The following is a 15864-nucleotide window of genomic DNA, read 5'->3' as shown; positions in this document are numbered from 1 at the left end:
ACATTCTCCCCGTGTCTGCCTGGGTTTCACCCCCACAACCCAAAGATGTGCAGGGTAGGTGGGATTGGCCGCGCTAAATTGCCCCTTAATTGGAAAAAATTAATTGGGTATTCTAAATTTATTTAACAAAAGAAGAGTATCTACTTCAACGCAAGGAGTTTAGCAAATAAAGCAGAGGAGCTGAGAGCACTGATAGAAATGTGGCAGTATGATATCATAAGTATTACAGAAACACGGCTCAAGGAGAGACGTTCCTGGATACAGAGTTTTCAGATGAGATAGAGAGGGCGATAAAATAGGAGGGGGGGATGACAATTCTCATCAAAAAAACAATTGCAGCAATGAGGAGGGATGATATGTAGAAGGATTATCAAATAAGGTTGTGTGAATTTAGCTGAGAAACTAACAAGGGGCAGTTACACGACTGGGAGTGTACCATAGACTGAAAACAATAGGGAGTAGTCAGTGGGGATTTTAACTTTCCCAATATCAATTGGATTGTTGTGGCGTGAAAGGAATATATTTCATCAATACATTAAGAGTAAGAGGATAACTAAGAGTAGGGCCCATAAAAGATCAAAAAGGTAACCATGTGTGCAGACGGAGGATGTTGGTGCGGTTCTTAATGAATACTTTGTGTCTGTCCTCACAAAATAGGGGACGCAGCAGATATTGGAGTTAAGGAGGAGTCATCGGGAATATTGGGGGCAATTTGCGCTCCATTCACCATGAACGCAAATGGTGACCTGGGTGCAGAATCTCTAGAGAAATGGAAAAAGAGATTCATGCTGGTGAGATCTCGTTTTCTAATTTCCCCCGCCCATTTCAGTAGATTTTAATAAATTAATAATAAGGACTTCCCTGCCATATGTTTCCCCCACATTTAGAATTCCCTCCTTGATGACGTGATGTCACATCAGCGAGGTTTACAAGTTATTTAAAAACGCAAAGCAGTCGATGAAGGGTGGTGTATTTGATGCAGTCTTCATGCATTTTAGCAAGGCTTTTGACAAAGTCCCACATGGCAAACTGGTTTAAAAAAGATAAACCCATGGGGTCAAGGGGAATGGAAGGATTCTCTACAGTACAGAAGGAGCCATTCGGCCCATCAAGTCTGCACCGGCCTCAGAAATAGCACCCTACCTAGGCCCATTCCCCTGTCCTGTGTCCGTAACCCAGCCCATTGATCATGGCCAATCCACCTAACCTGCACATCTTTGTAGGAGGTAACCGGAACACCCGGAGGAAACCCACACAGACATGAGGAGAATGCGCAAACTCCACACAGTCACCCAAGACCGGAATGGGTCCCTGGTGTTAACAACTGTGCTACTGTGCCACCCATGGGAATGCAGCAAACTGGATTCACAATTGACAGGAAACAAGGGATAAGGGTGTTTTTGTCACTGGAAGTGGTGTTCCGTAGGACTCAACCAGGTCCCTTGGTTTTTGTTGTGTATTTAAATGATTTGGGTGTAGATGCAGGGGGTTTGATCAAGAAGTTTGTGGATAACACATAAATTGGCCACAAGGTTAGTGGTGAAGATTATCGTTGCTGACTGCAGGAAGGTACTAATAATAATAATCTTTATTGTCGCAAGTAGGCTTACATTAACACTGCAATGAAGTTACTGTGTAAATCCCCTCGTCGCCACACTCCACGCCTGTTCGGGTACACGGAGGGAGAATTCAGAATGTCCAATTCACCTAACAGCACGTCTTTCGAGACTTGTGGGAGGAAACCCACGCAGACACGGGGAGAACGTGCAGAATCCGCACAGACAGTGACCCAAGCCGGGAATCAAACCTGGGACCATTTTGCAGGACAGCATAAAAGTGGGAGATGGATATCAACTCAGAGAAGTACAAGGTGATGTGTTTGGGGAGGTACAACAAGGCAAAGGATTATACAATAAATGAGCCGATAGTGAGAGGTGTTGATGAAGTGAGAGAACTTGGAGCAAATGTCCACAGATCCCTGCAGGTCACAGAGCAGCTCAACGAGGGGGATGAGAAGGCAAATGGAATCCTTGCATTTATTAGCCAAGGAATAGAATTTAAGAACAGGGAGGTTATGCTGGAACTAAAACATTGGTTAGGTCACAACTTGAGTACTGCGGGCTGTTCTGGTCACCTCATTACAGAAAGGATGTCATTGCATTAGAGAGGGTACAGAGGGGATTGACGAGGACATTGACAGGATTGGACAATAGCAGCGATGAGGGGAGATTGGATAGGCTGGGGATGTTCTGCTGGGCACAGAGGGGGCTGAGGGGAGATTAGATTGAGATGCACAAAATTGTACGGGTCCTGGATGTGATGGGTGTGAAGGAGTCAACTCCCTGAGCAGAGAGGCCAGTGACTGGGGGGCATAGATTTAAAGTGATTGATGGAAAGATTAGAGGGGAGATGAGAGGGAGGAAAGTGTCACCCAGAGGGTTTTGAGGGTCTGGAACTTGTTGCCTGAAAGTGCAGTTGAGGTAGATACCCTCGAATCATTTAAAGGTGTCTGGATTTGCACCTCGAGTGCTGTAAACCACAGAGCTATGGACCAAATGATGAAGAGGGATTAGACACAGTGGTTAGCACTGCTTCCTCATGGTGCCGAGGTCCCAAGTTCAATCCCGGCTCTGAGTCACTGTCCGTGTGGAGTTTGCACAGGTTTCGCCCCCACAACCCCAATATGTGCAGGCTGGGTGGATTGGCCACACTAAATTGCCCCTTAATTGGAAAAATAAACTCTAAATTTATATTAAAAAATAGAGGGATTAGGCTGGGTGACCCATTTTGGGACAGCAGGGACATGATGGGCCGAGTGTCCTCTTTCTCTGCTGTGAAATTTCTATAATTCTATGTTCTCTTTGGTTCTTTCTCCATCACGAGGAATGCAGAATACTTATTTACAGTGGTTTTGTTTATTTCATGATTATTTTAATATTGGGCTGAAAAATCTGGGTTAAGAACGCATCTCCTGATATTACAGGAGAACGTACTTTGGTAGAGGTAGTTTCAGTTTAAGTCATTATTTCCCAGAATGTATCTACATCTTCGAACAAGTGCTTTTCCATCACAAACTGGGAGGGGGATGGTGATGACTTAAAAAAAAAATTGACAGGCTACTGGGAAACAGAGCACTTGAAATTTAAGCCAGATGACGCAGGGCAGCACGGTAGCACAATGGGTTAGCACAGTTGCTTCACAGAGCCAGGGTCCCAGGTTCGATTCCCGGCTTGGGTCACTGTCTGTGCGGAGTCTGCACATTCTCCCCGTGTGTGGGTGGGTTTCCTTCGGGTGCTCCGGTTTCCTCCCACAGTCCAAAGATGTGCAGGTTAGGTGGATTGGCTATTCGAAATTGCCCTTATAGTGTCCAAAAAGGTTAGGTGGGGTTACAGGGATAGGGTGGAGGCGTGGGCTTAAATGGTGTGCTCTTTCCCAAGGGCTGGTGCAGATTCGATGAGCCGAATGGCCTCCTTCTGCAGTAAATTCTATGATAAATGAGAAGTGAGGCGATTTGGTAAGGGAGAACAGGAGAAGGCAGCCTAAAAGAATTATACAATTCTAAAGTGGGTGCAGGAGCAGAGGGAGCTGGGCACATATATACAAAAACTGTTGAAATTGGCAGGGGGACAGTTGAGGACGAGGTGAATAAAGCAGATTGGGCCATGGGCTTTTCCATAGAGGGTGTAGAGTTTGGCAGCAAGGGAGGCATGGTGTCCTTTACATGTACGCGGAGTATTCTGCTCAATTCAGCACACCACACTTTAGAAGGATGAGAGGGTGCAGGAAGGATTTACAATATTTCCAGGAATAAGAAGCTCCAATCACTTTGATGGATTGGATAAGCTCTTTTCCTTAAAGAGAAAGCTGAGAGGAGATTTGACCAAAGGTGTTCAAGATGGTGAGGGATGTGGACCGAGTGGACAGGAAGAAACGGTTCCATTGGTGGAAAGATCAAGAATGGGGTTTTAATAATAAGGACACGGTGAGTCCACACCCGGTAAAAATAAGAACAAAGTTTTATTTACAAACCATACATACAAATTTCCCGGGAGCACCCTACCATTTCCTGTTTGATCGGTGCCTTGCTGGCCGACCTTATACATACTGGGTAATTGAGATACCCGCCCCTAGCGGGGGGCTCGTACTCCACAAGGAACACGGGGAAGATACGCATTCCCACCCCATAATCCCGTGCAGGATATTACAGAGTTGGGCAAGGGGAGTGTGCATCTGCAGTGTGTTGTGGGTCCTGGGTGTGACACACCAGTTGTGACAACGTGACCCGGGGCAGGATGGATGGGGACAGGGGGCAAGGGGCAGTGGATAGACAGGGCTTGGAGGCAGCCTGTGGTCCTGGGGAAGGGCTACCTGATAGCATCACTGGTGAGGCCTCTGCCCTGAGAGGAGCAGTGTGCCAGGGAGGGTGCCAATGGCCATGGTGCGTGTACTGTTTGTTTGGGGTGAGCTCTGCTATTCCCCTGCTTCCCCTGCAGTGGGGCTGAGCTTCTAATGAGTGAACTGAGGAGTGGCAGCACCTGATTGGCCATTGATTGAGGTTGGCCACGCCCATTCCAGTGATGGGTCAGCCGGGGTCTGAGGGATTCCATGGGGGCAGCCTGGGTGGGCTCCCAGATGACCAGAGGCTGTGTGAACATTTGCAGGACACAGTGAGCAGTCAGCAGTGATCAGCCAGGGGCCTGTACGTAGCACCAAGGTGTGCATTCAAAACACATAGTGCAGTAATGACGGTCTGAGCCAGACCATCCCAAAATCGAGGGGGGCACCCCAAGTCACGGACTTGACACCGGGTCATTGCCCGTTACTCCACCCAGCCCAGGCAGACCCCCCCCCCCCCCAACAATTTTGGAGAGTTCTTAAGAGTTTTCTCACTCCCCCTCAACAGCCCTGTCATCAGGCCCCGCTGGTAAATACTTGCACCAATTCGTGCCCAAGAGTCCTCCGCCTAAGGGACAAAGCATCGTGGAGGGGTGAAGCGCGAGGTGTTCAACCCGCTAATGAGATTTAAATCTATGCATCCGACAGTTTTGCGGGGACCCGCCGGCATGGGGCGCAAAACTTCGATTCTGCCGCCAGCGAGGGGCTAGAGCGTGAAGAAGGAATCAGAGCCAGCGAGGGGCCAGAGCGTGAAGAAGGAATCAGAGCCAGCGAGGGGCCAGAGCGTGAAGAAGGAATCAGAGCCAGCGAGGGGCTAGAGCGTGAAGAAGGAATCAGAGCCAGCGAGGGGCCAGAGCGTGAAGAAGGAATCAGAGCCAGCGAGGGGCCAGAGCGTGAAGAAGGAATCAGAGCCAGCGAGGGGCCAGAGCGTGAAGAAGGAATCAGAGCCAGCGAGGGGCCAGAGCGTGAAGAAGGAATCAGAGCCAGCGAGGGGCCAGAGCGTGAAGAAGGAATCAGAGCCAGCGAGGGGCCAGTGCGTGAAGAAGGAATCAGAGCCAGCGAGGGGCCAGAGCGTGAAGAAGGAATCAGAGCCAGCGAGGGGCCAGAGCGTGAAGAAGGAATCAGAGCCAGCGAGGGGCCAGAGCGTGAAGAAGGAATCAGAGCCAGCGAGGGGCCAGAGCGTGAAGAAGGAATCAGAGCCAGCGAGGGGCCAGAGCGTGAAGAAGGAATCAGAGCCAGTGAAGGGCCAGAACGCGAAGAAGGAATCAGAGCCAGCGAGGGGCCAGAGCGTGAAGAAGGAATCAGAGCCAGCGAAGGGCCAGAGCGTGAAGAAGGAATCAGAGCCAGTGAAGGGCCAGAATGCGAAGAAGGAATCAGAGCCAGCGAGGGGCCAGAGCGTGAAGAAGGAATCAGAGCCAGTGAAGGGCCAGAACGCGAAGAAGGAATCAGAGCCAGCGAGGGGCCAGAGCGTGAAGAAGGAATCAGAGCCAGCGAAGGGCCAGAGCGTGAAGAAGGAATCAGAGCCAGCGAGGGACCAGAGCGTGAAGAAGGAATCAGTGCCAGCGAGGGGCCAGAGAGTGAAGAAGGAACCAGAGCCAGCGAAGGGCCAGAGCGTGAAGAAGGAATCAGAGCCAGCGAAGGGCCAGAACGTGAAGAAGGAATCAGAGCCAGCGAGGGGCCAGAGCGTGAAGAAGGAATCAGAGCCAGTGAAGGGCCAGAACGCGAAGAAGGAATCAGAGCCAGCGAGGGGCCAGAGCGTGAAGAAGGAATCAGAGCCAGCGAAGGGCCAGAGCGTGAAGAAGGAATCAGAGCCAGTGAAGGGCCAGAATGCGAAGAAGGAATCAGAGCCAGCGAGGGGCCAGAGCGTGAAGAAGGAATCAGAGCCAGTGAAGGGCCAGAACGCGAAGAAGGAATCAGAGCCAGCGAGGGGCCAGAGCGTGAAGAAGGAATCAGAGCCAGCGAAGGGCCAGAGCGTGAAGAAGGAATCAGAGCCAGCGAGGGACCAGAGCGTGAAGAAGGAATCAGTGCCAGCGAGGGGCCAGAGAGTGAAGAAGGAACCAGAGCCAGCGAAGGGCCAGAGCGTGAAGAAGGAATCAGAGCCAGCGAAGGGCCAGAACGTGAAGAAGGAATCAGAGCCAGCGAGGGGCCAGAGCGTGAAGAAGGAATCAGAGCCAGCGAGGGGCCAGAGCGTGAAGAAGGAATCAGCGCCAGCGAAGGGACCAGAGCGTGAAGAAGGAACCAGAGCCAGCGAGGGGCCAGAGCGTGAAGAAGGAATCAGCGCCAGATGCAGGGCGCGATTCTCCGCCCCCCACGACGGGTCGGAGAATAGCGGGAGGGCCTTCCCGACATTTTTCCCGACCTCCCGCTATTCTCCCCCCCCCCCCACGGCCGCCCCACGACACGATTCGCTGCTCGCCGTTTTTTTACGGCGAGCAGCGATTCTCCCCTAGCCGATGGGCCGATTTCCCAGGCCTTTACGGCCGTTTTCACAAACTCCAACACACCTGCTCTCACCGTTCGTGAAGACGGCCGCAAAGTGCCGTTCTCGAGAACCATGGCACCGATTGGCACGGCCGCACCATGGCCGTGCCAAGGGTGGCATGGGCCCGCAATCGGTGGGCACCAATCGCGGGCAGCGGGTCTGAACCCCGCGCACTCTTTGTTCCTCCGCCGCCCGCTGGATCAGTCCGCGGGGCGGCTGAGGGGCATAACGGCCCGCGTATGCGCGGGTTTGACGCATATGCGCAATGACGTCATCCGCGCATGCGCGGGTTGGAGCCGTCCAATCCGCGCATGCGCGGCTGACGTCATCGTGCGCGTCAGCCGCCGTTACCCTTGGCGCGCGGGCTTAGCGAAGTTCGATAAGCCTGCGATGCCGAGGTTCACGGGGCCTCGCTGCTAGCCCCGACCGGGGAGCAGAATCGGGTCCCGGGAGGGGGCGCGGAGGCTGCCGTGAAACACGGCCAGTTTCACGGCAGCCTTCACGACTCTCCGCATTTGCGGAGAATCGCGCCCTTCAATCTTTATTTTAAAGATTTTGCGCAATTCTCCGCCCGATTGAGATTCCTGCTTCTGGCGTCGCAAAGCGGAGAATCCAGCCCAATAATTACAACACATAGCAAGACCTTCATCACCTGTTAACAGAAACCTTTCTACAGCCGTTCTTCAGAAGTCAGAAAGAGAAAAACAAAATACTGCAAGTGCTAGGAATCTTAAAATAAAAATTGCTGGAAGCACTCAGCAGATCGAGCGTCATCAGTGGCAAAATAAAACGCAAGGTTAATGTTAAATCTTTCTTTCTGCAACAGGTTCAGCCTGACCTGTTGAATTTTTCCAGCATTTGTGGTTTTTATTTCAGAATCTACAATCTCCCCATTTCATTTTAAGCTCAACATAATTTAGTGGAACGATAGGTCAAAAATGTCAAAGGTACAACTATTAATACCTCCAGGAAAATGCCCCAAAAGTACCGAACCATAAAAAGCTGCTTCTTTCACGTTAAAGAAAAGGGCAACAGGCATGGCAAAAATTCCCAAAACTGCTCACATTTATTTAAGAAAGGTGACACCAAAGACTACTTTGGTTAACAATGATTGCACAACTCAGCAGGGAAAAATAACACAATGCACAAGTCCAGATGGTACAAACAATGCACAAATTCTGAAAAACTAGAATATACAAGACATGGAAAGAATTTTAAACGGTGCAGCCTCCATTTCTAAACATATTGCCATATATCTGAACTTCATAAAAATTATTTTCTCTATATATATATATGTGTACGCTTCACTGGATTTGGAAAAACAAAATTGGCAGTGTACTTAAAGCAACAAATGGCCAACAGTGCAAGTAATATTTAGAAGAAAACGGTGGTTTATTCCAGTTAAGCATGCAAATTTCCCAAATCATTGAGACCAATTTAAGTGGACCAGTCCTCTCGAGGTCATTTCATTCTCTTTTACTCGGTGCCATTTTCCCCAATACCAGCACAACCAGCACAAAGGACGGTGGAATTTTAAATGCAACTCAACTCTCCACGGTGCACTAGTTTTAAAAACGTCATACTCCAAACAGGCACGGCCCAGAAATCTGCCCAATGCCTCCTAGCTGAATTCATCACCATGATGAGTTTCTGCTAATTGTGTTCGTTTGAGGAAGCTTGATGAATGAACAGGAACATGAGGACACCATTGGACACGTTATTAAAAGGAGTCAACTTTTTTTTAAAGAATTACGAAATAGTTGATTACTGGACCCCAATCGAACTAGAAAATAGTTTTGTATAGTTTTGACAGTAATGTACGATCGCAGGTGGTGGATGAACCAATTTAAAATGCTTACTTTTTGTGATAACCCATTAGCGGATGTGGCAGTACCTACACCTCTGGGACTGCAGTGGCTCAAGCAGCAGCTCATCCACCACCTTCTGAAGGGATGGGCAAGGAATGCTGGCCCAACCAGCGACGCCCACATCCCGTGAGTGAATTTATAAAAAAATTATATGGTGCATTAATCAAACTTTGTAAAGTTATCATTCAAACATATCAAAGAATGTTTATTAAAAGCAATTTGTTTTAAAAAGGTAAACTTTTAAAAATGTTGCTCAACTGTACTGGCTCACGGCAGCTTTTACTTGTGTCAATATGTAAATAGGTTTGAGCAGAAACTCAGGATGGTGGTGTGCATGGGAAGAGGGAACAATTTTTCAATGGGGTGCAATTTGGGGCAGCCAATCGCCAATTGCCTCCAAAGTAGAAACTCTGCCCGCCTGCATTAAATTCTGGATGTGTGGGGAGTAAAACTACCATTTTTGTAATCCATGTCTACTGAAAGTCAGATATGTGTAATACAGAAGCAATGTGGGGCCTTCATCAAAACATCATTCTTCATTTCCAGTTTACTAAGTGCATTGAACAATATTCTGATGTGCTCCAAATTATGACGATTGTTATGAAAACATTCAATCTTCCACTCCCATTTTACAACTAAATTAACTGATTATTGAATAACAAAAACTATGACAAGTAAAACACCATTCCCCTTCTTGGAACTAATATATGGATACGTGTATGTGATTTGTCAGCTTGTACACTTCATTGTAATACCTAAAGAAACTGTACCTTCATTGAAACTAATGGAAATCCTGCAGCATGGCGTTTTCTCAATAACCCGTCTATAACTGCTACAAAGGCAACATTCAAAGGAACATTTCACCTTTCAATTACATGAAATAGTGCATCCCTATTTCACAGTTTCAAAATCATGAATTCATTTATATCACAAACAGACTTTGCAGTCTTTCATAGCTCAGGGTCAAAATATTAATTCAGGTTTTCGCTTCTGAACAGACAGAATAGTCCTCTGCCTTGGAATGGACAGAATAGTCCTCTGCCTTGGAATGGACAGAATAGTCCTCTGCCTTGGAATGGACAGTAGTTTTAATTTGCTTCTTTTTTTAAACAAAGTTTGTATCTGGCATTACCTTCAGGCACCTGAAGTGTGGTTTGTGACTATGCCCCCTAATTCATAAGCAAGGAAAACTTGATTCGGCTGACCGATTTGTTAAACGGTAAATCTGCCTGTTAATTATACCATCATTGCTTCTAGAGTAAAGGCGGAAAATGTGGCATTAGTACTTTGAGGAACCGAAACGTTTTTTGCTCACCGACGTTTGAAAATGATTTTAATGAGACTCCTGCCGGTTTGGTTGGTGGCAGTAATAATCTGTGGTTGATGGGGAGGTGGGGAGGTGGGGGGGTGGTGGGATCTCTCCACCCAATTTCATTTATTAACCCATTCCTGTTAAGCAAAGCGATTCCTTAAAGTTTGATTTCTGTACTTAATGCCGGGCACGTTTCTTAAGCTGTCCGTATGTACTGAATTAGATTTACTTGCGGTGTCCCTTCACTCAAGTCAATTTCACAAAGGTATTGGAATGTGGCCGTGTTTCTTTTCCTCTTTAATGTAACACAGGCAGTGCCTAACACAGCATCTCATTCCATCCTGGAAACATTCCTGCTCCAACACTTGGAGATTTCTGACAGGGATCAATGTTACAACATACAAAGTGTGAATCTCTTCTCAAAGTGTTATGAACGTCCGTGTTTTTTTACACGGTTACCAAAATATCAATCAAATGTTCTACCAGTACATTTAATCCGGTTAATTCTACAGTATAACTTATCCAATAAAACCACTGCTTAATATTATTTCATTTTCAGTAATTCATTTGATATACTTGAACATGTTGATATTCAGCAGCAACTGTAAACATTACTGAAATAGCAGGTAATATTTCATAAATGATGATTATCAAAGTGGTGACTTGCAAATGATATTTAGGGAATAAAATTAATTGGCTCTGGCCAGGATCAGCCACGTGAAAGGCAAAATTAGAAAGTGTAGATTAAAATGATTGCAGCCTAAGAACACGTATTTTACCGTGAGATCTTATAGCCAAACGCAAGCACTTTAATCAGACTGTAGGTATTTGTAATAGATGTTCATTTTTTTTTTAAAAAGGACATACAGACTGAATAACTTTCCACGTACTCCCAGGAGGTTTTACCTTTCTGGTCCAAAGGGTTTATTTTATTCAAGTGTCAGGAAGGGACTGCGTTTGAGGGATTTTTAAAATAAAACATCAGGAGATGTTCACTGTCTTGTAAACAGTACAAGATTATTTCTGTCGTTGAGATATTGGTTTATTTGCTGCCTTGCACAGAATAAATATAATATATATTTTACAATTTAAAAGTGTGGAACTTATAGTTATAGCCCAATATAGCTAAATCTAAAAACTAGGAAACAGAGTACTACAATTGACTGCAGTGATAATGTAGGGGAATAAAACAAAATAACCAGGTGAACCACACAAATCGCAAATACAAATATGCATGAAAGTGTCCAATTGTATTGGTTAACTATTAAGAAGAATGAATCTAAGCTCTTCCTGAGATTTATATTGTCAGTTTGGCAACCAGCAGTGTTCATCACATTTGGCAACACATGTCTGATATTCCTTTCAACTAGCACAATAAGGCAATCAAACAGTAACTGTTTGCAAATGTTTCTTTCAATAGTGTTTTAGGTACAGTAGTATTTCAGAAGTTTTCTCATCCACATCAATTATGCTGACACATGGTTCCGCATCTTACAGCAGGAATTACAGCCAACATTTCCAAAATCAACGTTCCTCCTTCATATATTGCGAGCTCTTGGTGATTTCAGTTGAACAGATTCAAAAATATCTTCTTTGTCCTTGTGTAAAAAAGTAGAAAAAGATTAATGCTAGGTTCGGTTTACTGCTGATTTAGTGGGACTAGTTTATGGCATGTGTTCATCATGTCAGCATAGTAGCAACAGGAAATGAATACCTTTCCCAATAAATTGGAGGGAAAGGCTTGTCTTCTTCAATAAAATCTCTCACTTGTGTCAGTCTCCCATCCTTTCCTATTCCCAACCTTCATTCGCCAATTAGCCTCCTGCTCATTCCCTACCTCTCCCTCCTATCCCCTACCTCTCCCTCCTATCCCCTACCTCTCCCTCCTATCCCCTACCTCTCCCTCCTATCCCCTACCTCTCCCTCCTATCCCCTACCTCTCCCTCCTATCCCCTACCTCTCCCTCCTATCCCTTACCTCTCCCTCCTATCCCCTACCTCTCCCTCCTATCACCCACACAGCCCTGGTACAAATATCTCCACACCCTCTAACCTGAATACTGTGGTTAGTCTCAACTCTGCATGTTTAAAACATGCGGACTGACTAATGATATTGTAAAACTAAATACCATTTCTCATCAGGGCTATGTTAATCAAATAATCAATCTAAAGATAGATCTCATTTTATTAAATATTTCAGACATACCATACGTAGTTATTAATTATGTTTGATGGACTGACTTTAAAATAAGTCAATCCTCTGGTAAAGGTACAAACGCTGTCATGTATAAAATACTTGTGACAGCTGTATAAATAGGTCACATGATGAAGAGCACACTGACTTCTCACCTTTGAAGTTAATGATTTCAGCTTGCCCAGTAAAGAAGGTTTATTGGAATAAACAATGTCATCTTCATTATCTTCTCCTTCCATTATTGCACAGCTGTCGGCAGCAGGCAGTTCCACTTCTCTCGAGTTAGCGTTCATCACCAACCTGGAGTATTTGTATTCTAGCCTAGAAGCGTAAAGCAAGGCCAGGTGAAGAAAACAACACGGGGTGGCAGAGACAGCGAACATGAACAAATAATGTGGCTATAGGATTAATGAAGCGGTTTCCTGCTAACAGCTTATATTTATATGACACCTTTAACATAACAAAGTCCCAAGACAGGAGTAGCGTTAAACAAAGTTTGACACTGAGCCACGATGGGAGATATTAGTTCGGTCATAGAGGTCAGTTTTAAAGAGTGTCTTATAGAAGGTAGGGAAGCTGGGAGGGATTTCCAGAGCTAAGGGTCCAGGCCTGGTCACCAATGGTGGAAAGATTAAAATTTGGGATATTAAAGGGGCCAGAATTAAAACGCATCAAAATGCTGATCTCACACCAATGCAGTAATTTAGTTCCTGTATACAGCGGATTGATTCACAGAGGACTCCTGTTTTGATCAACAGGAGTCTCTATTGCACTGTCACAGCTAGGAGATTTTTCCACCTTTCAGAGACTCCTCGTGTACAAATAAACCTCTTCAACACAGAACATCCAGCAACATTTACTGAAACAGACAAAAAGGTTCATCAACTATAAAACTGCATTTGCTATTTTCACTTAAAATGCTATTTTCACTTAAAATGCACCCCACCATTTCCACTCAACTTAGTCACTTCAGAAGCTGATGTGAAATTATTTCTCTTCTTGCCAATCTCAATTACATGGGGCACGATTTTTCAGAACTGCGCGCAAGTGCTCCCACCAGGATTCCTGCCGGCACTAGGAGCTATGGCACTTGGGAACTTTTTTTTAACCTGAATCAGCTTTTCTGTGCCGCTCATAGTAAAATAGATATTAGGAGCAGAAGTCAGCAATTCAGCCCTTCGAGCCTGCTCCGCCTTCCAATCAGGTCATGGCTGATCTCTTCCTGCTCTCAAAGCCACCTCCCTACCTGTTCCCATGTCCCTTTAACTCTTTTTTAAAAACATCAGAAATATATCTATCTCCTTCTTGTAACTATTTAATGATTCAGATTACACCGCTCTATGGGACAGCGAGTTCCACAAATTCACCACCCTCTGTGTGAAGTAGTTCCTCCTCATCTCAGTTCTAAATCTCTCAACCTATATCTGCAATTCCATGGCACACCGGGCTTAAAGGGTGCTTCAATAGCCAAAAGCTGCTACAGCCCCTCCTCGCAGATCGCTGACAGGGCACCCCCCCCCCCCTCCACTCCAATAACTGACAAATGACCCCCCTCAGAATCCCCAAGACCCCCATTCATCCCCCCCTCAACCATCCACATTCCACACCTTTAATGTGGTTTCCTAACTGTGGGGGCTGCCCCTGCACTTTCTAGCAAGCACTTGAGAAAAAAACATTTTTAAAAACTGCGGTTAGGAAAATACCCGCTCACTTGAGTTAATGGATCCCTGCAGAGCTCCCCTTTGGAACTACCTTGACCTGTCAATCAAAGAACTTTCAGCAGGCAATGAAGTGTAACATTGAATATAAGTAATCCAGTTCAAAGCTTTCAAACGTCTAGCCACACACACACACACACACACACACACACAGACCTCTATACTTTAAAGGGCAATGAATCGGGCTGTGCGAAAACCACATCAAAGATTTCCATCACTTTAAAGGGACAACTTTTGCCTTAATCTCAGAGTTCATATGACACCAAGATTGGTGGCATAATGGACAGTGAAGAAGATCATCTAGGATTGCAACGGGATCTTGATCAATTGGGCCAATGGGCCGATGAATGGCAGATGGAGTTTAATTTAGATAAATGTGACGTGATGCATTTTGGTAGATTGAACCAGGCAGGACCTATTCAGTTAATGGTAGGGAGTTGGGGAGAGTTACAGAACAAAGAGATCTAGGGGGGTACAGGTTCATAGCTCCTTGAAGGTGGAGTCGCAGGTGGACAGGGTGGTGAAGAAGGCATTCAGCATGCTAGGTTTTATTGGTCAGAACATTGAATACAGGAGTTGGGATGTCTTGCTGAAGTTGTACAAGACATTAGTAAGGCCACACTTGGAATATTGTGTACAGTTCTGGTCACACTATTATAGAAAGAATATTATTAAACTAGAAAGATTGGAGAAAAGATTTACTATGATGCTACCGGGACTTGATGGTCTAAGTTATACTGAGTAACACTGCACTGATCTCTGTAGCACAAAGGAGAGACAACAAGAATACAACAATCTGTTTAAAACGTATTTTTAAAATCCACAACATTACTGTTAAATATTCCCATTCCCATTTTTAATTTTAGGACTTTCTGCCGTGATGGCCAATGGACAGACACCTTTACATAAACTTCCCTGAATTATGTTAATATCCTTACTTTACAAAAGTATACACATGGGCCCCTGAAAGTAATTTTGTCAGTTGTTTCATGCTATAAGAGACACTGTACGAGTGCCCTGAACGTATCAGATTCACCAAGTGAAGGAAGTCAAGTATATTTTCAAAATGGAAAGTTGTAAACTCTGCATCATAGAGTCAGAAACATATTGTCCTCCAGAGCCAACATTACTCCTGTCATCACTGGTCTGAAACAAATGTATGCTCTTCGCTCAACACTGTTATTGAACAATTACACTATTCACACAACGCGCTAACATTTAACCACACCAACAAGATTAAAATAATCATCTTTAAAATCATGTTGCTTCTGCCTTCATAAATCCAGTTACTTATTAGATTTGAAACTGCATTGTACATGTACTTCTGAGCAAAATAGTTATTTATAATGGTCTCTGCTTGAGAAAATGGTTCTTTGTAACCAGGTCACTGGCTGCCTTTGTAAGAATGGATTCTTCTAACCCTGAAGTTAGACTCCACTTACAATGAATGGGATTCATTCCAGGGTACAGACCTTCCCCAAACCAAAAACATTAACGCAGATAGCATTGTTCATTTGTTCAAAGTGCCTTGTGTCTCCTCAGCTATCTGCTCTCTGCTGCACCATTCTCCAGTCCCCTCTCCCCAGATTCAATATTTGAAATGTTCTTTATTAACTCTGCGTTGGAAAATTGAAATGCTTTTCCCCCAGTGAGAACTCTCAGCATCTCGACCTGGTGGTTCTGCACATGCCCCGGCTGAATTTGTTTTAACTGTAACATATTCCAATCAAATCGACTCTCCCAAAATACGACTATCTATTTCAGGCCAAGTATTTTGTGCTTTGACTGAGCATGGACCCATACACAAGATCGTCCGAATCTTAAGATTTGAAAGTTATACGAAAGAATGAGCGGAATGCTCTTCTCTGATTCTTTACATTCTTATGTTAATTAATT

The 15864-nt window shown here is 45.4% G+C and overlaps 1 protein-coding gene across 1 annotated transcript in view; it reads right to left on the bottom strand.

Moving 5' to 3' along the window:
• Nucleotides 1-7920: 7920 nt before the first annotated feature.
• elapor2b (endosome-lysosome associated apoptosis and autophagy regulator family member 2b) overlaps nucleotides 7921-15864 on the bottom strand; it is a 126745-nt gene continuing 118801 nt past the window's right edge. The window contains exons 21-22 of the mRNA XM_038811973.1: nucleotides 12406-12571; nucleotides 7921-11655 (exon numbers count right to left, since the gene is read on the bottom strand). Of these exons, the coding sequence (XP_038667901.1) occupies nucleotides 11596-11655; nucleotides 12406-12571 (226 nt within the window). The 3' untranslated portion in view covers nucleotides 7921-11595. The remainder of the gene's footprint in view (nucleotides 11656-12405; nucleotides 12572-15864) is intronic.

This window comes from Scyliorhinus canicula, chromosome 11 (assembly GCF_902713615.1).
Source record: "Scyliorhinus canicula chromosome 11, sScyCan1.1, whole genome shotgun sequence".
Classification (NCBI taxonomy): domain Eukaryota; kingdom Metazoa; phylum Chordata; class Chondrichthyes; order Carcharhiniformes; family Scyliorhinidae; genus Scyliorhinus; species Scyliorhinus canicula.
Note: the sequence above shows the minus strand (reverse complement) of the source record. Positions and strands in the feature narration are given on the sequence as shown.